This window comes from Miniopterus schreibersii (genome assembly GCF_964146895.1).
Source record: "Miniopterus schreibersii genome assembly, chromosome: 4".
In the NCBI taxonomy this organism is placed as follows: Eukaryota; Metazoa; Chordata; class Mammalia; order Chiroptera; family Miniopteridae; genus Miniopterus; species Miniopterus schreibersii.
This window is the reverse complement of record NC_138105.1, coordinates 12,205,940-12,230,049: the sequence shown is the minus strand read 5'-3', so window position 1 is coordinate 12,230,049 and position 24,110 is coordinate 12,205,940. Positions and strand designations below refer to the sequence as shown.

At 37.1% G+C, this 24,110-nt stretch overlaps 1 protein-coding gene across 1 annotated transcript; it reads left to right on the top strand.

Annotated features, from left to right (window-relative positions):
• The first annotated feature begins 2,183 nt into the window (after positions 1-2,183).
• On the top strand, positions 2,184-6,067 carry LOC308556138 (sperm-associated acrosin inhibitor-like). The gene is made up of 5 exons (XM_081135253.1): positions 2,184-2,222; positions 2,621-2,707; positions 3,664-3,704; positions 4,663-4,781; positions 5,705-6,067. The coding sequence occupies exons 2-5, from the start codon at positions 2,644-2,646 to the stop codon at positions 5,757-5,759; spliced, it is 279 nt and encodes a 92-aa protein (XP_080991379.1). The 5' UTR covers positions 2,184-2,222; positions 2,621-2,643; the 3' UTR covers positions 5,760-6,067.
• Positions 6,068-24,110: the final 18,043 nt, after the last annotated feature.

The following is a 24,110-nucleotide window of genomic DNA, read 5'->3' as shown; positions in this document are numbered from 1 at the left end:
ATTAGGCTAAATAGGTAAGTTCCTGGCAGAAAGATACAGACTACATGGTTCCACTTATATGAGCTATCTAATGTATTTAAACTTCTAGAAGCAGGAAATAAAGTGGTGGTTGCCTAGGGGTTCAATCAGGAGAAGAGGGAAGCTGTGGCCTAATGGCTATAGAGTTATAGTCACACGAGGTGAAGAGTCCCAGAGACCTGCTCTTCAGCTTAGTGCTATGGGGAATGACGTGGTGTCAGGCACTTACTTTGTCAGATGAATATGTACCTGGAAGTGGGATTCTGGATCATAGGACAGTTCGATTCTCCGTCTTTTGAGGACCCCCCAGAGTGGCTGCACCAGGCTACCCTCCCACCAGCAGTGCTGAGGGACTGCTTTTCCTTCACAGCCTTGCCAGCACTTGCCATCTCTTGTTTCTGTGATATTAGCCATGCTAATATGTGTGAGGCGATATCTCTTTATGCTTATTTTTCATGTTCCCAAATAACGAGATACTGAGTTTCTTTAGTGACAAATATTTTAGCAACTTTGACAATCGTTGCACTTATGAGATTCTTTAATCCTCTCATTAAATTGGCATGAAACAGTACCAAACTCAAAGTTTCTTTTCTTAGACTATTTTTATTGATAAAATAAGGCAGGTTACATTAGGGTAACATGTAAGGATAGCACACAACCCAATGTCAGACTGTTTAAAAATGACACTCTGACAAGCCTCTGAGACATGAATCATCATTGTCACATTTATAGTGAGGAAATTGTGACTTAGAGTGTGAATATTGTGTCACAGTTATTCTGTAGTGGAGGGATTCAAACCCAGGACTTTCATGTGCTTTTGCCACAGAGACTCTGAAGCAGATTAGTTAGTTCAGATTCAGTCTCTTCCTACTTCAAACCCTGCAGAGTCTCCCACTTAACTCTGAGGTAAAAGTCCGCTGTCTGACCATAAAAGAATCAGGAGGGTTTTTAAAAATTAAGCACGACAGTTTTATTCAAGGGTCTTAGAATCTGCAATTCAGAAACACTACTAGGTAACGCCCAGCATGTTTTAAAGGAAAGAGCAACGTTGAGAGCTCTTAAGGTAAAAGGTACACCCTTGAGAAGAATCAGTCCTGCATTCTTGAGCCTCGGGATGGGTTCAAATAGTAACTTTCCAGACGTCTGGTGTGTGAATCATGGATGTCAGGGGTCTTGGGCACATGAACATTGTTTCCTAAGTTCTTCATTCTTTTCTAAGTCCTTCATATGATTATCTTTGGGAATTTATATCTCTCCAGGCACTGATGCACAACTGAAACTTTCAAAAGTTTAAGTCCTCAGGCCAGTTACAATAAAATCACTCCCTCTTGCTCAGTTCATATAGTTCCAACTAGTTTTGTCAGCTTGACTATACAGCCTCTACTTGAAGTCAGCTCAGCTATAGGGGCTTGATCTAGCTTTCTTCGGTTATTCCTCAGATCACATTATTTGAGATATAATTGAGGGCGTTGTCCCTGGTGGTCTCAGTTTCAGCCCCGAGCCTTCTTTCTCTCCTGATCTTAATATTTGGTGCTGTCCTCTAGCCCAGGTTCCAAAGCTGCTGCCCTTAAATCATCTGGGAGCTTTTTAAATATTCCTGGTAGTGGATCTATACTATAGCTTTACAAGATGTTCCCGTTGGGAGAAATTGGTTAAAGGAACACGGGAACTCTCTGTTCCAGGACTTAGAGCTTTATTGGAATCTCCATTTATCTCAAAGAAAAGGTTTCATAAATGCCAAACCTCCAGTGGAGTCTAATCGCTTCTGGTGTTGTCAGATACTAAGGGCCTAGGTGTGCATCTAATTAGTTTCCCAAATGTCTCCTCTTTCTTGCTTTGATTCTTTCCTTCCAGCTCAGTAGCTTGAAGTCCTTTCACATCTCCTCCCTGCCTTAGGGTTTCAAAGCTCTCTTTAGTACTTTATCTGCACCCACTCTTCTGGGTCTATCAGGCAAAATAGTCCCAAACCTCCTGCTGAGGAAAGACCTACTGGGAATGGTTTTCGGGGCATCTCTCACCAGCTATTTCCAGCATCCAGGAAGGACACAGAATACCTGTGTGCTCTGTGATATCAGGAGCCATCTGTTTTATCCCCACCAGCTCCTCACCAGCAGGCTTATAAAGGCGGGGACAGAGAAGGGGAGCTAAACAGGCCCAGTCTCCAGAGCCGTGGGCCTTAGTCTCCAGTGCCCTCTCTGTCACAAGTGGATCAGGTGGGGCAGGTGTGGCGTGGCCCTGGTGTGCGGCATCGCTGCGAGGACGGCTCCAGGTCAGTCTGCCCCAAATACTCTATATTCTGGGGAAGCCCTGGGGCTCCAGTGCTCCTGTCTCTTTCAGAGTGAGGGTCTGTGGGCGGAGCCTGGGTTTGGGGTGTCAGCTCCTTCCTCAGGGTGCTGAGGGGGTCCTGGGGCTTCTGTGGTCCCCACGAGGCCTTCTGTTTGCCTGCATGTCTCCTTGACCCTGTGAGCTTGGGGGAAGCGAAAGGGAAAAAATCCCTTATAGTTAGGAATCTGGGGCAGTGGGGCAGGTCGTCCACCCCTAAGGAGGTTTCACTGAGAAACAGGCAATTTGTCTCCTGTCCTATTGTAAACCTTTCTTTCAGGTTTCTCCTACAGATCTGATAAAATGTTGTTCTCACTGGGGATCAAGGCTGTTTTGCTCATTGCCCTGGCATTCTCTCATTATGCTGGTGAGTACATTTCTGTTTCGAATGAAGCAGGTCCCACATTGTAGAAACTGCAGGTGACAACTTCTATTTATAGAAAAGGAGCAGTTTCTTGCATTGGGTTTGTAATACTTAAGCTTGAAAATAAAAGAAACCCGTTGCAAGTTCGATATTTAAAAATGCATCCCTGGATTGCTTTCTCTGTTTCCCACCTTAGAGAGATGGAGACACAGGGTGGGTTAGAAAGGGCAGTAGAACTTGGCTCTTTTTCATTTAGGACTAGAGATTTTACCGTTTTATGTTTTTCTCCTTTTGTTGTGGTCAGGTTCCATGGTTGCCAAATGCAGACTGTAGGGGGTAATCATGTCCCTTAGATCTGATGTTCTTTGACAATCTGATTTGTTATTTGCCAGATCTGAGTCCACCAAAGTCAGGGCTTTGTGTAAAGTGAGAACTCATTGGTCCCTCTCCTGGCAAGTTACCTTCCTTTAAGCGCAAGGGACTGATGGCTTCCCCAGTAGGGTAGCTCGAGGTGTTCAATAGACGCCTGGCATTGGACCTGAGCACTATGTCCTTAAGGGGGAATTAATTTCTTCGTGTCAAGTGACCTATGCAAGGCCTATTCAGTGACATTAAGCAAGGCCCTGTCTTCTCTGACTAGGATGTCTCATTTATAGGAAATAAATAAATACATAGAAAGAACTATGGACTCTTCACAGGAGAGTTTGTGATTATTACACAACACATACAATTAGTTTTCACAGTGTGAGAATGATTTGGAATTATGTTTCCAAATATGGCACTATTTTATGAACTTACTGTTTTGATTCTACCACAAAAAGCTCACCTCAAGAGTTGGGGGTACTGGGTAGGCCATTTATATAGTATTTTGTTACTAAAAGATAAAGGTTTTTCCACCAGAGACTCTGACTGCTCTCCACTCTTCCCTCTTTATATTTTCTTTTGTGTGCTGTTACCAGAAACTGGTTTTGCTCCTTTTCTTAAGCCAACTCCGAGACTGGTAAGTCAATATTGATTATATTGGAAATTGAAAAAGATAAACTTTTAATATTTTTAGAGTATAAGTTTTAAAAGCAAATTTTGAAACAAAATGTGCAACAGAATGTTCTTTCAAATTTATTGAAACTGTGATTATTACACTAAGTTCAATAAGTAAAATTTAGTCGGTCATATAAAACCATTTGGCATGTTGGACAGACAAAGACATCCCATTATTTCAAAGATTCTGTTATTGGGTGTCCTTGTTATCTGCAAGCATCTGTTAAAATTATAGTATATTTAAAAAAAATTTGTTTAACTTAGCAAAACAAGAGGATTAAAAGAGCAAATTATTCACTGAATGATAGATAAAATAGTAACTTTCATGTATTGATGGAGCAGAATATTATATGAAGCTGAAGAAAATAAACTACAGTTCTAAACACCTAAATAGATAAAGGTCAGAAAGACATTAAAGCTGGTCATGTAAGAATACATACAAAATTGTTTATGTATGTAAATTATTAATACTTACATTAATAACGCGATTTTATATATGTATATGTATATTTATACATATACACTGATGTAAATACTATTATACAGGAATATCCACATATGTGGTGATAATCTGAAAGTACCAGATTCTCTAGTAGTGAAACCACTAAGAGAAGGAAATTATAAAAAAATCAGTTTTATGGTTTCTCGCCTTAAGAAATAATGGGGGAGATGTGATGGAGGAATGAGGGGAAGTGAGAGCAGAGTGGCTACATTATAAAAATACATTCAACCACTTGTTCTCTTTTAAACAATGATATTGGGTTTGTAAAAATACAACAATGTTTTATGTCTAAGTGGATTTTTTATTTCCAAATATTTTTATTCCATTTTGATGCATGATATTTTATAGTTAGGATAAAGAACATTTAATTTAAAAAAATTCATTATCAGACAAATTTTATGTTTTTCTTTATGTTTAGCGTCCAGACTGTACTCCCTATAAGGATAATTTACATAATTGCACCACAGAAATAGATCCAATCTGCGCAACCAATGTCCAGACTTATCCCAATACGTGCGTCTTCTGCAGTAAAATGATGTAAGAACACAAGGCTAACTACTGGCTCTTGCAAAATAATGAAGAAACCATCACAAAGTGATAGAAAATCCAGGTTTCTGATAGTCTACATAGAATATATACGGAAAATATTTGTAATACCTCAGTAAATTCCCCAGAAGCACCCTTGTACCTTTCCCAGAAGTTCTCATTTCTTAAAGCAGTTTTGTATTTGCCCTTTCAGTGTAACTCTGCTGGATATTCTGTAAATGTATAAGTCAGTTAATTTAACTTAATTGTGTCGGTATGACTTACTAATGACAGTTGAAGGGCAATATATTGAATTCTGAACCCATAGGATAACTGACAACCTCTGTGATGTGGCGTCCAGCCACAGGGAGCATAACTGAGCAAGAAACCCTCCTGACCACAGAAATTGGGAATCCATCACAGTGGCCCATCCATGCTAGGAGAGGGTGCTGCTGGGGGCCTACCTTGTCTCCTGAACTCCATGAGAGACTGCAACCTTCCTCAGAGAGCAGGGCACTCCAGGGCACTTCCACCCGGCTCCCTTCCTATACCCTGCCCTCCTAGCAGTCTGCAGGCTAAAGGCTCAGCCAGCCTTCCTACCTCCCTCCTCAGTTTTTCTCAGGGTGCTTCCTCTTATTTAATCTCCAGATTGGCTCCTCTTCTGGAGAACCACTAAAACAATCTCTACTCCTCTCCTCTCTCAAGCCAGGGTGGGTTCCAAGGCTGGATCAGGACTGAGCTTGTAGGAAGAGCCCAGCAGCCCCAGGTCAGGGGAGGAAGTGCTCAGGGCTGGGGGGCACGAGGGTCCCAGCTGCTTGAGGAAGCAGAGCACAGCCTCTCCCTACTGTCCTCATTTAGAAGCACTTAGTGCAACGCCCAGGTAATTTGAAATGCTGTTTGTAATGATTTCTTCTTCTTTCTCTTTTTCTTTACAGAGAGGAAAAGTCTGAACCATTTGAATTTTCTTCTTATGGGCCATGTCCTCCCTGAGCTACACACTGTTATGTTTTACTCCTGTCGCTTTGTGACAATCCTACTTTGCCATGGATTCTATAGCCAATTAGAGTCCTTTCAATCAGGGCTTTAAAAGCGTAAGTGACCAGGCAAAGCCTTCTATGGTAGACAGGATACAATATAGAATATTGAAAAATTTTTCTAACTCTAAGAACCTTTGATTGATTTTTATTCTCTGTTCAATTATTAAATAACAGTTCAAAAGCTATCTTAATCGTGTGCTTGATAATATATACCTAATGCAATTTACAATAATAAATATTTCAATCAATACAATGTTAAATAATATTATCTTTATTAAATAGACTCCTTCTTTCTTTTCCTTTGATCAGTGGGTTAAAAAACATGACTACTTTTGTTAACTCTAAGTGAATACTTTTAAAGGTGAAAAAATAATACATTACTTCTTTGTTCATTAAAATTACACACAGGTGGGCACCTCTTTATCTGAAAGAATCAAAACCTCTAGAAGAGGGATCTAGAACTTGAATTCTAACAAACACCCGAGGTCAATCTCATAATTACTAATATTAGGCAACATGGATTTCTATTCTAAAACAAAGGTCATTTTTATAATTGAATGAACTGTAAGCCTATTCAAAGATATTGTATGATTTCTGAGGCTTGGGGGAAAATAGCATTATTTTCTTCGTTGTTTAAAAATCAGTCAGGACAAAGATTTGTACTGTACTTTATATGATTGAAATACTAGGCCCATATTAGATATATGACTTGCAAATATTTTCCCTGATTTTTAGGTAGTCTTTTTCACTTTACTGATGTGCCCTGTGTTGCAATTTTTACAAATTTAATGAATTCCAACATATCCGTTTTTTTCTTTTTCCTTTGTTTCTTGTACCTTTGTTGTTCAGTGAAACAAATTGCTGGGTAATCCAAGCTCAAGAGCATCTGTACCTCAGTTTCCTTCTAAGAGTTTCATAACTTTAGGACTTGCATTTAGATCTCTGACATATTTTGAGTTAGTTTTTGTGTATGATGAAATTATGGCTACAAAGTTATCCTTTTAGCATGTGGCTATCCAATTGTCATAGCACCATTTGTTGAAAAGACTATTCTTCCACACTTAATTTTCCTGGAATTTTGTTATAAATCAATGGATTAGTCAAGACAGTGTGGCACTGGTCAAAGAATAAACGAATAGATGAGTGGAACAGAATGAGGAGTCTAGAAATAGACCCATGGAAATATAGCAAACTGATCTTTGACAAAGGAGGAAAGGCAATACAGTGAGGCAAAGACAGTTTTCTGAACAAATGGCACTGGAATAGCTGGACATCTACATGCAAACATCCTGGACACAGACATTACACCCTTCACAAAAATGAACTCGAAAGAGATCATAGTCGAAAATATAAAATGCAAGAATATAAAACTCCTCGAAGAGAATATAGGAGAAAACCTAGCTGACCTTGGGTGTGGTGATGGCTTTTTAGATACAAGAAGGCTTGGTCTATGAAAGAAATAATTGATGAACTGGAATTCATTAAAATTTAAAACTTCTTTTCTGTGAAAGGCATTATCAAGTGAATGAGAAAACAAGCCACAGACTGGGAGAACCATTCCCCCAAAACACAGGTGACAAAGGACTATTACACAATATATACAAAGGACTCTTAAAAGTCAAAAATAAGAAACCAAATAACCTGAGCTTAAAAAAAAAATGGGCCAAGGACCTTCAAACACCACTCATCAAAGATACACAGATGGCAAATAAACACATGCAAAGATGCTCTGCATTATGTGTCTTCAGATAAATTTAAACTAAAACATGAGATGCTACTAAGTCGTACACTGGGTGAAATCAGGAACACTGACAACACGTGCTGCGGAGTATGTGGAGCACCAAGAACTCTCATACATTGCTGGTGGGAATGTGAAATAAAACAGCGCCTTTGGAAGACAAATGGGCAGTTTCTTTTAAAATTAAACATAAATTGAACAATCAAGCTCCTTGATATTTACCCAAAAGAGTTGAAAATTTATGTACACACAAAACCCATTATTAATGTAGCATCTTTATTCCTAATTGCTAAAACTTGAAAGAAACAAAGAAATGCTTCAGTACATGAATATATAAGCAAACTTTGGTGCATTTGGACAGTGGAATATTATTCAGTGATAAAAAGTAATGAGCTTGAAGTCATGTAAAGAAATGGAGAAAACTTAAGTGCATATTACTAAGTCAAACAATCCCAATATAAAAAGGTTATATACTGTATGATTCCAACTATATGACATCCTATGAAAGGCAGAACTAGAGATAATAGAAGTATCAGTGGTTTCCAGCAGGCGGGTGGAGAGACGTGAATGGGCACAGCTCAGAGACTTTCAGGGCAGTGAAAATACTCTATATGGTAGTACAGCGATTGTGCAGTTCATTAAACTTTGTCCATACCCATAGAATGTACCCACCAAGAGGGAACCAGAAGGCAAACTACAGACTTTGGCTGATTATGATGTGGCAATGTAGGTGTCTCCTTGGTAAACAAATTTTAAAAAGTGTCATTGTGGTGAGTGATGTTGATAATGGGGAAAACTGCACATGCCTGGAGCAGGAAACCTCTGTACCTTTTTCTCAATTTTCTGGTAAACCTAAGACTGCTGTTTAAAATTAAGTCTTAAAATGGATTGAGCATATAAGTATGAATTTATTTTGTCTCTATATTATTCCTTGTTGTATATGCTTCTATTTATGCCAAAAGCATGCTATTTTTTTTTTTTATCACTATAGCTTTGAAGTGTGTGAAAATCTGGCTCTGTGAATCTTCCAAATTTGCTCCTTTTATTTTTTCAGGATTAGTTTGGCTACACAGGTTCCCTTGCATTTACAGGTGTCTAATATGTCTCCAAGATCCCTATTTCAGCTCTTGGAAATATACCTTGGAATGGAATTGCTGGAAATGCTGATAATTCTATTGTTAATTTTTTGAGTATGGCATTCTGTACTGGTCATACCAGTTTGCATTCCTACCAACAATCTACAGGCATTCCAATTTCTCCACTTTCGTTTTTATAATAATTATTTTCTGTGTTTTTTTTATAGTAAAAATCTCTTTTAAAAAATTACTATATTGTTGAAACTATTACAGATGTCCCTCATTTTCTCCCCTTTTCTCCCCCCCCATCTCCCTGCCTTCCCCAGTTCTTCCCCTGCCTATTGTCTGTGTCCATAGGCTGTGAATAAAGCTTTAAGTCCATTGGTCAGTCTCTTCCTGCCGTCCTTCCTGCCTTCCCTCTGAGATGTCAGTCTGTTTCCTGCTTCCATGTTTGTGATCCCATCTTGTAAAATTATTATGTTCCTTAGATTCCCCATACAAATAAGATTGTGTGATATTTGTCTCTCTCAACTGGCTCATTTTGCTTAGCCTAATATTCTCCTGGTCTGTCCATGCTGTCCCAAAGGGTATGGGGTCCTTCTTTACAGCTGCACAGTATTCCACGATGTGAATGTGCCCCAACTGTTTTATCCACACGCCTACTGATGGGCTCTTTGGCTGTTTCCAGATCTTAGCTATTGGAAATCCCGCTGCTTTGAAAATAGGGGTGCATATATTCATTCTAACTGGTGTTTTGGGATTCTTAAGATATATTCCTAGAAGATATATTCACTGGGTCAAACGGCAGCTCCATTTTAAATTTTTTGAGGAACATCGCAGTGCTTTCCTGCTTTCCACTGTGGCTGCACCAGTCTGCATTCCCACCAGCAGTGTACTAGGGTCCCCTTCCTCCACACCCTCACAAGCACTTGTCATTTGATGATTTGCTGATGGCAGCCATTCTGACAGGTGTGAGGTGATACCTCAGTGTGGTTTTAACTTATATTTCTCTGATGATTACTGAATTTGAGCACTTAATCATACGTTTGTTGGCCATCTGTATGTCCTCTTTGGAGAAGTGTCTCTTCATGTCCTTTGCCCATTTTTAATTGGATTGTTTGTCTTCGTCTTGTTGAGTTGTATGAGTTCTTTGTATATCTTTTAAGTTAACCCCTTATCAAAAGTGTCATTGATAAATAAGTTCTTCCAGATCATAGGTTCCCTTTGCATTTTGATGATGGTTTCTTTAGTTGTGCAGAAGCCTTTTAGTTTGATATAATCCCATTTGTTTATTCTTTCCTCTGTTCTCTTGCCCTAGGAGATGTATTGGTGAAAATTCTGGTACATGAGATGTCTGTGATTTTACTACCTATGTTTTCTTCTAGGATTTTTATGGTTTCACATTTTACATTTAACCCTTTTTTCATTTTGAATTTATTCTTGTGTAATGGTGTAAGTTTTTGGTCCGTTTCATTTTTTTGCATGTACCTGTCCTATTTTCCCTACACCATTTATTGAATATTCTGCCTTTACTCCATTGTATGCTCCTGCCTCCTTTGTCAAATGTTAATTGACCATAATGGCTTGGGTCCATTTCTGGGGTCTCCTTTCTGCTCTACTGATCTATACATCTGTTCTTATTCCTGTACCAGGCTGTTTGATTACAGTGGCGTTGTAGTATAGTTTGATATTTGGTATTGTGATCACACCAACTCTGTTCTTTCTCAAGAATCCTGCAGCTATTTAATGGTGTGTTTTTTTTAAGTTCCATGTAAATTTTTGGAATATTTGTTCTAACTCTGTGAAATATATTTTTGGTATTTTAATAGGAATTGCGTTGATTCTATAAATTGCTTTGGGTAGTATGGACATTTTATTGATATTTATTCTTCGAATCCATAAACATTGTACATTCTTTCACTTGTTTATATCTTTTTTCAGTGTTCTGTAGTTTTCTGAGCACAGGTTTTTTACATCTCTCCTTAAGTTTATTCCTAAGTATCTTACTTTTTTAGTTGAAACGGTAAATGCTATTTTTTTTTTAGTTTCTCTTTCTGAGAGTTCATTATAAGTGTAAAAAAATTCCTGTAGATTTCTGGATGTTAATTTTGTATCCAGCTACCTTGTAAAATTCATGTATCAAATCTAATAGTACTTTGGTGGAGTCTTGGTTTTCTATGTACAATAACATGTCATTTGGAAATAACGACCGTTTTACTTTCTGCTTTCCAATTTGGATGCCTTTTATCTTTTCTTCATGTCTTTTAGCTGTGGCAAGGACTATGTTGAAGAATAGTGCTGAAAACGGACAATCCTGTCTTCTTCTTATTCTTAAGGGAAATGGTTTAAGTTTTTGACCATTGAGCATTATGTTGGCTGTAAGTTTGTCACATATGTCCATTCTTTTGTTGAGGTAGCTTCCTTATAGTCCCACATTGCTGAGAGTTTTTATCAGAAATGGGTGCTGGATTTTGTTGAATGCTTTTTCTGCCTCTATTGATATGATCATATTATTTTTGTCCTTCACTTTATGTGATGTATCAGTTACGGATTTGCAAATATTATACCAGCGTTGCAGCCCTGGAATAAATCCCACTTGGTCATGGTGTATGATATTTTAAAGGTATTGCTGCATCTGATTTGCTAATATTTTTTTGAGGATTTTAGCATGTACATTCATCAGCGATATTGGCCTATAATATTCTTTCTTTGTAATGTCTTTATCTGGTTTTGGGATTAGGATAATGCTGACCTCATATAAAGACCTTGGGAGTCTTTCTTCCTCTTGAACATTCTGGAATAGTTTGAGGAGAATAGGTGTTAATTCTTCATTGAATATTTGGTAAAACTCTGCTGTAAATCCATCTGGTCCCAGACTTTTGTTTGCTGGGAGTTTTTTGATTACTTCTTCAATTTCATTAGTTGTTATAGGCTCTTTCATGTCTTCTGCTTCTCCCTGAATCCATTTTGGAGAATTGTATGTTTCTAGGAATTTGTCCCTTTCACCCAGGTCGTTGGCAGGGCACTGTTCTCTTTTACTAGGATCTCAACTATAATGGAGAAAAAGCAGTGTTGAGAATAATTTGGGGAATTCAAAACTGGTCTCTTCATTTTGTTTTATGTTGTTTTATTTTGTGAGTGTAGTGTTTTGCCTCTGCCATAAAGAATTATCATATTACTTGCGTTTTTAGTATAGGCAAATTTTCTTTCATATATTTTTGCTAAGAGTTGTGGTCACTTACTACCTTTCACCTTGCCTGTTACATTTAATCCGTGGGGATTTTTGTTTTTTGATTCTCAGAAGCTTGCTTTACATTTATAATAAAGTTCAAGAAGGTAAGGTAATGCTGATTCTTTAGGAAGTTAAAGATGGTAAGCTAATAATGTTTTTTATGTTGTAAATTTTAACAACATAATTCATCAAACAAAATGTATGAACAGGATGAGTCTGTTCATAAAGTGAAAATCTGTATTATCAATACACTACATTACCTCCTCCCTGCAATAGAATATCATTTGTCATGGTCATCCTAGGGAGTGAAAATGCAACTATCTTGTTTCAAAAAATTCTACTTTGGGCCATCAACCTTAGTGAGTGCAAACATCTGAGAGAGGTTAAAGGTCAAAGAGTAGAAGACTTCATCCTAGTAAAACAAAAGGAAAAAATAGAGCCAACCCAATTCTCCATTTCAATATTTATTTTTGATGCATTTACAAAGTGTAATAATACACAGAGGATCAAAAGTGGGTTACAGCTCTAAGTATCTTAATACAGAAAGGCCACAAATAAAGTGTAAAATATGGGTCCTATAAGAATACAAAGTACTATTTCATTTATATAAATTACCAAAAGTATGAAAACTAAACAAACCCCACTAGTGTCTGTATGTGTGTGTAGTGAAATTATAGAGAAATTTGCAAGGAATAACAATAGAGATTACTTATTTGAGACTCATTTGGATATGATAGGTAAGGAGATGTGAGGTAGGAGGAGGGGAGGGCGGCATTTGACTAATTCATCATATTTGCATGGCCTTTTTTGGTATATAATAGGAGACTTCTGAAAATATAATATTTTCCATTTAAGTGGGTGGTGGTACATTGAGGTTTGTGGTTAAACCAATATGTATAGAATATATTTATTCCATTTTAATGTGTCGTATTTCATATTGGAATTGAAGAACATTTTACTCCACTGCTCACTTTCTGATCAATTTCATTTTGTCTTTCAGTCTCTTACAGCCACACTGTGATGTCCACTTATTTACATCACTCTCATTTCCTGGGGAAATTGAGCCAATCTGTGCAACCAATGGCCAAACTTATCGCAATACATGTACTTTCCACAGTGATAAGTTGTAAGAACATGATCATAAATATATTCCCCTCCAAAGTAATAAAGAAATCATTTCAAAAGAACACAGAGATCTGTCAGGCTGATGACCTAAGCACAGCACATACACAAAACAACTGTCATAACTAAGTGAAGGATGTGTGGGATACACCAGGACCTCCCCTAAAGCTCTAACTCCTGAAAGGGAGTGTTGCACTAGAGCTCAAGCAGAGAGTTCTGAAAAATCATTTAACTTGATAGAATTAGTTTTATTATAACTTACTAATAGCAGGCTAGCCACCCTTATGCTGTAACTGAGAAGCTCCGAGGCTGCAGTAAGCCTTGGTGATTGATGCCTTGAGAATCAGCCTTGCAGAACCCCAGCTTCAGGAAGTGCAGAGGACTCAGGCCCCTTCAGCTCTACTCTGAAATCACAACGGGCCACTTATTCTAGAAATGGATGCTTCTGATGGTTTCCTGATCCCCTGGGAGTTTAGGACACTTCCACCAAACTTCCTCCCTCTCTCCTTCACTCTGAAGAGTTTGTGGTCCGAAGGCTCTGTCTGGTTCCCTGCCTCCTGTCCATCTTCTCTCACAGCAGTTTCCTCTCATAAAATCTTTGCATTTAGAGCCCCCAACTTGCCATCTGTTTCTCAAGGGCCACAAACACAATCCCCAATCCTCTTCTCTCAAGGTTACAGGCAGGTTCCAAGTATGAGTCATGACTGAACAAGTAGGAAGGAGCAATTGTCCCCCAATAGAAAGGGCACAGGGCCAGGGAACTGGGGCGGGTGGGGGAAGGCCTGGGGCCCAGCTGCTTAGAGAAGCTCAGCTCAGCCTCTCCACCCTGTTCCAGGCTCAGAATCCGTCTTATCGGGCAGCACTTAGTGCACTTCCCAGAGACTTTAACATGTTATTTCAAAAATTTACTTTGCTTTCTCTCTTTCTTTCTCTACAGACTTCTTTATGGGAATTTAGAAGATGATTGTTATGGCGTTTACTAAATTTTGATGATGTTGTCAATCCTCATGGCTCTAATGTAATCTCATTTTGCAGTGGATTCTTCAATTAGAATTAGTAGAGCCTTCCCAAACAGGGTCTTAAATTCATAAGTGATAGGAAAATCGTCCTCTGTAACACAGGATGGCAGGTGGGATATTCAAATTTATTGTCGCCTCTAAGATTTTGTGATTTCAGGATTTTGCTTCTCCATGCTCAATTATTCAATGGCAGTTTAATTGGTATATGTTTGCTCCGAAAAACCAAATATAACTTAAAATCCTACATATTTCACACAAAAGTGTTAAATGATTTTTCTCTTCAGTATTGTCTTTGTTTATATATAATTAGGGCAATATTACTCATGAGAATATAAAACTACTTCCACCTCGTTACATGGCTGTTTTCTATATAGAAGCATCTAAAATACTCATTTTACCAAAGATGGCATATGAATGCCTGTGTTCTCTTTTATTTTTCTTCAACTCATTACATGAAGCCTACTATGTGTTATTCACTATATTAGGCAGTAAGGATAAATTGGTCAGTAAAATCAGATTTCAGGATTCTCTAGGGTCTTTCATTGTGCCCCCTGAAGCTGTTGTCTATTAACCAATGGGAAAGCTTATTCAGTGAATGATGTTTATCTTCAAAAGCTGTGTCAGGCAGTTTCCCACCTGTTATCTAACTTAGTTCTCATAAAAATCTCATTCGATGGTGACTCCCTCCTGAGTAACATGAAAGTGAGAAGGGGAGTTCCACAATATTGAAAACCTACAGTTTTGAGGCATTCCCTGGTCTTACTCCCCAAATCCCATTAACACAGATCTAATCATGACAAAAACACACATTCCCTTAGAGGAGCTTTAAAAAAAAAACAAAACTAACTGGCAAGGTCATCAAGAAAGTTTTCATAACTGTCATGGTCAAGTAGAACCTAAAGAAATGTGACCACTAAATGTCATGAGGGATCCTGGATGGGATCCTGAAACAGAAAAAGCACACTACGTAAAAACAAAGGGAATCTAAATAAATAATAATATATCAATATTGATTCCTTCATTGTAATAAAAGTACCATACAAATGTAAGATGTTAATAAGATGGGTGTGGGGCATATGGGAACTCTCTGTACTATATTTGCAATTTTTTTTCTGTAAATCTAAAAGTATTCTAAAAATAAAGTTAATTTTTTTTGAAAAAGTCAGTGAGGACATAGGAGAATTAAAGAACATTATCCTCCAACCTGCTATAACTAACAATTACAGCACATTAAACCAAAAACTTTGAAATATACTTCTTTTTTTTTTTTCCATTGCACATGGGATATTTTTCAAGATCAACTATACATACCAGGTTAGAAAGGGAGTCTCAACAAATTTGAAAGGAGGGGAATTGAAGGGATATGTAGTATGTTGTCTGAACACAATAGAAACAACTAAGAAATCAATTACATAAAGATCTCTCAGATCTTAAAATATTTGGAAATAAAAGTACACACCTCATGATAACCCATGTATCAAGAAAAAATCATAAGAAAATAAAAAATATTTTAAAATAAAATTTAACCTAACATTTCAAAAAATGTTTTAAAAACCTACCACTTTGCTAATGAAAACGCAACACTTGCCATTATATGACTCTGAAAGCAAACTTATTGAAATAACTTGCTATTCTATTACTTAAGAACAGCTTTTTTGAGATATTTACTTAACAAACTGTAATCTGTTGTAGGTATAATACAATTATTTTTGTAAATATACAGAAATCATCACAATCCAGTTTTAGATGAGTGACATGACTCCCAAAAGTTCTTCTGCCATCAATTCCTCTTCCCCCTTCCAGCCCCAGGCAACTGCCCTCGATACTCTCTCCCCACTGTTTTGCCTTATCCCACCATTTCCTATACATAGAAGGGAGTGACACGGGGTCTTTTACACTTGCCTCTTGCACTGGGCATAATGATTTGGGAGCTCACACACCTTATGTGGTCTATGGGAAGGTGATTAATGTTAAGTGATGGATGGTGTTCCACTTGGCATTGATCAACCATATTGGGATCAGGGGCAGTTGGGTTGATTCCACTTTTAGCCCATTATGAACAGTGCTATTGTGCACATTAGTTCACAAGTATTTGTATGAACATAGGTTTTGTTTGTTTTTCTCTTGGGCGGACAGTAGGAGTGGAATGGGTGTTTCATATGCCAGGTGCATGTTGAAGCTTCTAAGAACCTGTTATCCAAAGTAGCTTCTTCAATATTCACCTGCAATGTGTGAGGTTATAGTCTCTATGTGTCTTCATGAACACATTTTTCCCTTTTCCCTTCTGATCATCGTTATTGGGACATTTATCACTTCCATTATCATAATCTCACTTAAATCAGCATATGAAATCTGTGTATATACCCTATGGTAAAAATTTTTTCAAAGGCCAGATCATAATGGAAGCTAATATATCAAAATACTAAAGTCAGTTGCTTTAGGCTGATAGAGCTAAGGTTTTCTTTTTTTTTTCCTCCCCATTTCTATATCTTACTTTATTTTGAAAAGATGATATATTTACTATCATAATGGAAAACACCTGAAAAAAAATTTATCAATCATTATTATTGCTAATATGACCTAATTTTACAGGCATTAGGTACCAAAGATATCTTCCAGGCCCCAAGGGAGCACACAGAGAAACTACTGGTTTAATTAAGCTCCAGGGAAGAATTGAGGACAATCCTGGGTACTCTGTCAGACAAATCTGATGTCAGGATGCACAGTCATTGTTGCCATCTACTGAAGACTGAGTGTTTATATCCCCCCAAATTCATACTTTGCAGTACAGACCCTCAAGGCAATGGTATAGGGAGGTGAACATGGCACTAGGGCAGAGCCCTCATGATTGTGGTTAGTGCTCCAATCCAAGGACCCCTGGAGAGGGAGAGCTAGCTTGCCCCTCCCACCATGCAAGGAAGGTAAAATGCAAAGACAGCCATCTGTCAAGCAGGCTCTCAACAAACACTTAATCTACTGGCACCATCATCTTGGACCTCCCAGTCTCCAGAACCGGGAGAAATAAATGTTTGTTTATCAACCACCGAGTTTATTGCAGTTATGTTATAAGAGCCTGAATGGATTAAGACTCCATCCACTCCTCTGTGCTTTCTGAACCAGCAATTGAATGCACAGAAATTAGATTTTCTGAAACATCTTGGCCTTTTATGAGAATCTCTGTTTTGTGGCCCTCCACCTCCTGTAGGTTAGGGCTCTTACACCAAACTGTAAAGGGCACACAGTTTAAAGTAGTTTTGTGTTCTGCTGATCATTACAAAAACCAGCTCACTGCATGAAATTGTCAATGACAGTGAGCACATAGACCGGGAAGCTGCCTCCAGTAATATTTTCCATTCATACAACAAATCTCAACTGTGCAAGCCGAAATGATGGAATAAGAGTTGGATATGGAACCCAGAAATCCAAAGAGACACCCTTAACATAAGTATTTTGTGGTGAAGACCAAGGAAACGCCCCTTGATCCCTGCACCTAGCATCCAACTCAAGTGCATCTGTCTTGCTCTTTATTCCGATCACCACCAAGAGTCCTTCTTGACCCCAGTCACTCTCTAGACACATTTACAAAGAACAAATACCCTGAGTCAAATAAATACTTCAGACAGCCATCAGACAAAATGCAGCTAGGGAAGTATACTTTCATTCAACTTGTTCAGTATGAAAAATCCAAAGATTTTTTTCAGTTTATACTGTAATATAGAATCTGAAGCTCATTTCATGTTCTAACATATTGTAGCCTATAGAACATCCTTGTGTACTGGAGAAGAAATAGCTTTCCACTGTTTTGGAGTGGAGCTTTCCACAGATTTCTTTTGGGTCTAATTGGTTTACAACTCTCTTCAAGTCTTTCATTTCCTTGTTAATCTTTTGCCTACTTGCTGGGTCTTATTGAATATGGAATATTAAAGTCTCTAAATATTACTGTCAAATTGTCTGTTTCTCTCCTCAGTTCTCTTGGGGTTTGCTTCACATGTTTTGAGGCTCAATTTTCATCGGGTAGTTATATATTTATAATTTTGTGTATTTCTGATGGTTTGACCTTTGTCTCATTATAAACTTCATTTTCTTTTTATTAGTCAATAATTTTTGTCTTATATTTCTTATCTATAATTAGTATAGCCACTTCAGCTCTTTTCTTTTACAATTTCCATGGTATGTGTTTTCCATTCTTTTACATTTATATTATCTGTTTTTAAATCTAAAGTGTTCCTGTTGCAGATAGCATTAAATTGTTTCAATTTTTTATTTAATCTACTCTGCAAACCTCTGCCTTCTGATTGGAGTGCTTAGTCCCATTTACATTTCATGTTATTACTGATAACTAGGGAAATAGGTCTGTTACTTTATAGTGTGATTATGGTCATCTAATCTCCCCTCTATTCCTCTCTTACTGTCTTATTTTATTTTAAACAATTATTTTCTAGAACATCATTTTCTATTTATCAATTTACTATATACTTCAAAGGGTTTTTTTTAGTGATTTCCCTGGAGATTATAATTTTTATTTCAAAGAAGAAAAGTCTCGTTTGAATTAAGAACAGTTTACAAAGTAAGCAAAACTCCTGATTCAATTTAAGTCCATTTCTTTTCCTCCTTTGTGGTATTATTGTCATATGGATTATTTTCAGACAGTGTTCTAATGATTGCTTTTTCAGTTGTCTTTTACATCAGCTTGGAGAAGAAAAGTGTTATAAAAGCTTATATTTAATTTATTTTTATATTTAAATAAGCAGTTACTTTTACTCATGTTTATTTATTTGTATGAATTCATATTCTTGTTGATATCCTATCATTGTAGCCTGAAGAACTCTCTTACAATGTCTTGTAGAAAAGCCTGGTAGCTAGCAATACATTCTGTTTTTTTTTCATTTTAAAAATTTTATTTTATTTTATTGTTGACAATATTATAGTTGTTCTCCAACTCCCCTCCCCTTACCACCCAACTCCCAGCCTCTGCCCCAGTCTAAGCCTTCCCCACACCATTGTCTGTGTCCATGGGTTATGCATATAAATTCTCTGATTAATCTCTCCCCACCCACCTACCCAGCCACCCCCACCTTCCCTCTGAGATCCCTAAGTCTTCAGTTGTTCTTGATAGGTGTGTGTATGTACATGTGTGTCTCTGTCTGTATTTGTGTATGTGTGTATAAACAGATATAAATACAATTTGTTTAGTGTTGACAGTATTGATTATTTAAAAAACAGTTCTGTGTATATGCTTACATCACCTGCTTTTAAATATCTTTGTGACTAAATTCATTCAGATATTTAGAGCTGTAGTTTAAATTTAACCTCTAAATAAAATTACACTATGTGTATATATGGAAACTGTCATTATTTTATCCACACCGAAGATGATATTTAGGTTGGTTCTTTTTTACTTATGTTGTGCTAATATGAACACGCTATTCTAAACACAATTTGGCAATTTTCAAATGCTTGTATTAACAACATTGATACCAAGCCCATGTGGGAGGCAACCAATCTATGTCTCTCTTACATCAATGTTTCTGTCTCTCTCTCTCTCTCTCTCTCTCTCTCTCTGTTTCTCTCCCTCTGTCTCTCTGTCTCTCTATTTCTCTCTGTCCCTCTCCCCCCTTCCCTTCCTAGGGTCCTATCTACTCCCTCTAAAACAATAAAAAAATCAATGGAAAATATCCTCAGTTGAGGATATTTCTCAGTTGAGGAATTGGTATAATTTCTTTTCTTAATGTTTGGTAGAGTTCATCCATGAAACCATGTGGATCTGCCATTATCTGTTCTGGAAAGTTGTATATTCTGAAAGCTTGGACAAATGTATAATGATATATTCATCAATATGATATCCTTCAGAATATTCTCACTACCCTAAAAATCCTCAGTTCTTCACCTATTCATCTCTCTCTTCTTCAGCTCTTGGTGACCATGGATTTTTTACTGTCTACATAGTTTTGCTTTTCCAAGAATGCCATTTAGTTGGAATTATATAGCATATAGCCTTGCAGATGGGCTTATTTCATTGAGTAATATACATTTCAAGTTCCTCCATGTCTTTTCATGGATTGATAGAGAATTTTGTTTTAGGTACGAATAATATTCCATGCTCTGGATATGCCAGAATTCATTTATCCATTCACTTACCGAAGGACATCTTGGTTGCTTTCCAGTGTCAGCAATTTTGAATAAAGCTGCTATGAACAGTGGTGTGGGGGTATTTCTGTAGGCATAAGTTTTCAATAGCTTTGAGTAAATAAATACCACAGAGCACAATTGCTGGATCATGTGATAACAATATGTTTAGTTTTGTAAGATCCTGCCAAACTGTCTGTCAAAGCAGCTGTAATGAATGAGAGATTTTACTGTGCCCCATCCTTGTCAACATTTGGTCTGGTCAGTGCTTGGGGTGTTTTCCATTCTAATAGGTGTATGGTGGGATCTCCTTGTTCATTTAGTTTTCATATCCCTAATGACATATAATGTAGAAAATCTCTTATATACTGATTTGTCCTCTGTATATCTTTTTGGTGAGGAGTCGGTTAAGGTCTGTGGCCCATTAGTCATGCTAGCTGTTTGTGTTCTTATTGAAGAGTTTTAAAAACTCTTTGTCTAGTTTGGGTAACAGTCCTTTATCAGATTTTCCTTTTGAAAATATTTTCTCTCAGCCTGTGGTTTGTGTTGTCATTCTCTGGCTATTGTCTTCTGGAAAACGGAAATTTTAACTTTTCATGTATTATAATTAACTATGCATTATTAATTAATTATTGCTTCATAAATTGAGACTTTGGTGCTGTTTCAGAGATTCTTTTTTCAACTGTTAAAATCTACCAATAAGTTTGCCACTTTTATTCAACATAGGATTTGAAATTGTAGCCTGTGTAATTGGGCAACAGAAAAAAATAAAAGGCATCAAAATTGGAAAGAAAGAAGTAAATTTGTCAAAATTTGCAGATCACATGATGTTATATATAGAAAATCCTAAAAACTCCATAAAAAAATGTTTAGAACTCTTAAATTCATTGAAGATACAAAATCAGTAAGATACAAAATCAATATACAAAAATTGGTTCTGTTTCTATACACTAATAATCTATTTGAAAGAGAAACCAATAATACAATCCCATTTATAATTGCATCCAAAAATATACCTAGGAATTAATTTTACCAAGGATGTAGAAAACTTCTATATTGAAAGAACAAGACATTAATAAAATAAGTTGAAGAAGACATAAGTCAATGAAAAGATATTGCATACTCATGGATTAGAAAGTTAATATTATTCAAATGTCCATATTACCAAAAGCAATAAAAAAATTCAATGCAATCCCTATCAAAATTTCAATTATGTTTTTCACAGAAATAGGACAGACAATCTTAAAATTTGTATGGAACTCCTAAAGACCTCAAATAAGCAAAGCAATCTTGATGGAAAAAAGAACAAAGCTGGCATCATCACAATGTCTGACTTTAAACTGTATTATAAAGCTATACTAATTGAAACAGCATGCTATTGACATTAAAAACAGACACATAGAACAATAGAACAGAATAATAAATCCATAAAAAAAACTATATATATATATATATATATATATATATATATATATATATATATATATATATGGAATCAATTAATTTATGAGAAGGGAGCCAAGAATATACAATGGAGAAATGACAGTCTCTTCAATAAATAATGTTGGGCAACTTGGGCAGCCACATGTAAAAATATAAAAATGGATCACTACCTTCCATCCTATATAAAAATTCACTCAAAAGGTGGTTAAAGCCTTGAATGTAAGAACCTGAAACCATAAAATTTCTTGAAGGAAACATAGGTCATATGCCCCTCAGTATAGCTAGTGGGAATGATTTTTTGAATCTAATACCAAAAGCAAGAGTAAATAAGGGGCACTACAGTGAACTCAAATGTATTACACAGCAAAAAAAACCAACAAAAACAAAAAGAAAAAGAAATCCTTCAACAAAATGAAAAGGCAAACTACAAAATGTGAGAAAATCTTTGCACATCACATATGGTCTTGCTAGTAAAAAACTGACAACCAAAACATATGAAGAACTCATACCATTCAGCAAAACAACCCATGAAATCCAATGAAAGAATGATCAGAAGATCCGAATAGACATTTTTTCAAAGAAAACATACAGATGGCCAACAAGTACAGGAAAAGATGCTCTACATTACTAATCATCAGGGAAATGCAAATCAAAATCACAATGAAACATCACCTTGTACATGTGAGCATGTATGTTTATTAAAAAGATAAGAGATAAATTTGGAAAAGGTATGGAGAAATTGAAAATATTGTACACTGTTAATGCTATAGTCTAAAGGTATCCACCCCTCCAGGAAATTTAGATGTTGAAATCCTAACCCTGAAGGGTGACAATATTGAGAGGTGGGACCTCTGCCCTCATGAATGGAATTAGTGCCTTATAAAGGAGGCTCCAGAAAGATTCCTCTCCCCCTTCTACCATGTGGGGGCACTTTGAGAAGGCACAGGCTATGGACCAGAACAGGACCTTTACCAGAATATAACCTGACTGGCACCTTGATCTTGGACTTCCCAGCCTTCTAGAGTGTTAAATTCCTGTTGTAACAGGCCACCCAGTCCATGAGATGTTATAACAGAAGACAAATGGACTAAGACATTTGGTAGAATGAGAAAATGATACAACTATGAAAAATGGTATGAAGGTACCTCAAAAAATTAAAAATAGAACTACCAGTGATCTAGCAATTCAGCTCCCAAGTAGATACACAAAAGACTGGAATCAGGATCTTGAAGAGATCCGTGCACTCCCCTGTTTATTACAGCACTACTCACAGTTTGAAAAGGGTCCACATATCCATCAGCAGAAAAGCTGATAAAGGAAATGTGATTTATACACACAATGGCATCTCATCCAACCTTAGAAAGGCAGGAAATACATCATCTGCCATAACCTGCCACTGGGAGACATTAGGCTAAATGGGTAAGATCCTCACCGAAAGATACAGACTGCATGGTTCCACTTATATGAGGTATCTAATGTAGTTAAACTTCTAGTATCAAGAAATAAAGTGGTGGTTGCCTAGGGGTTTGATCAGGAGAAGAGGGAAGCTGTGGCCTAATGGCTATAGAGTTATAGTCACACGAGGTGAAGAGTCCCAGAGACCTGCTCTTCAGCTTAGTGCTATGGGGAATGACGTGGTGTCAGGCACTTGATTTGTTGGATGAATATGTACCTGGAAGTGGGATTCTGGATCATAGGACAGTTCGATTCTCGATCTTTTGAGGACCCCCCAGAGTGGCTGCACCAGGCTACCCTCCCACCAGCAGTGCAGAGGGACTGCTTTTCCTTCACAGCCTTGCCAGCACTTGCCATCTCTTGTTTCTGTGATATTAGCCATGCAAACATGTGTGATATGCTAACACTTTATGCTTATTTTTCATGTTCCCAAATAACGAGATACTGAGTTTCTTTAGTGACAAATATTTTTAGTAACTTTGACAATCATTGCACTTATGAAAATCTTTAATCCTCTCACTTAATTGGCATGAAACAGTACCAAACTCAAAGTTTCTTTCTTAGACTATTTTTATTGAAAAATAAAGGCAGGTTAGATTAGGGTAACATGTAAGTATAGCACACAACCCAAAGTCAGACTCTTTAAAAATCACACTCTCACAGGCCTCTGAGACATGAATCATCCTTGTCACACTTACAGTGAGGAAATTGTGACTTAGAAAGTCTGAATATAGTGTCACAGTTATTCTGCAGTAGAGGGATTCAAACTCAGGACTTTCATGTGCTTTTGCCACTGAGACTGTGAAGCAGACGAGTTAGTTGAGATTCAATCTCTTCCTATTTCAAACCCTGCAGAGTCTCCCACTTAACTCTGAGGTAAAGGTCTGCTGTTCGAGCATAAATGAATCAGGAAGTTTTGCAGAAATTAAACACGACAGTTTTATTCAAGGGTCTTATGATCTGCAATTCAGAAACACTACTAGGTAACGCCCAGAGTGTTTTAAAGGAAAGAGCAATGTTGACATTTCTTATGGTAAAAGGTACACACTTGAGAAAAATCAGTCCTGCATTCCAATCTCAGGATGGGTTCAAA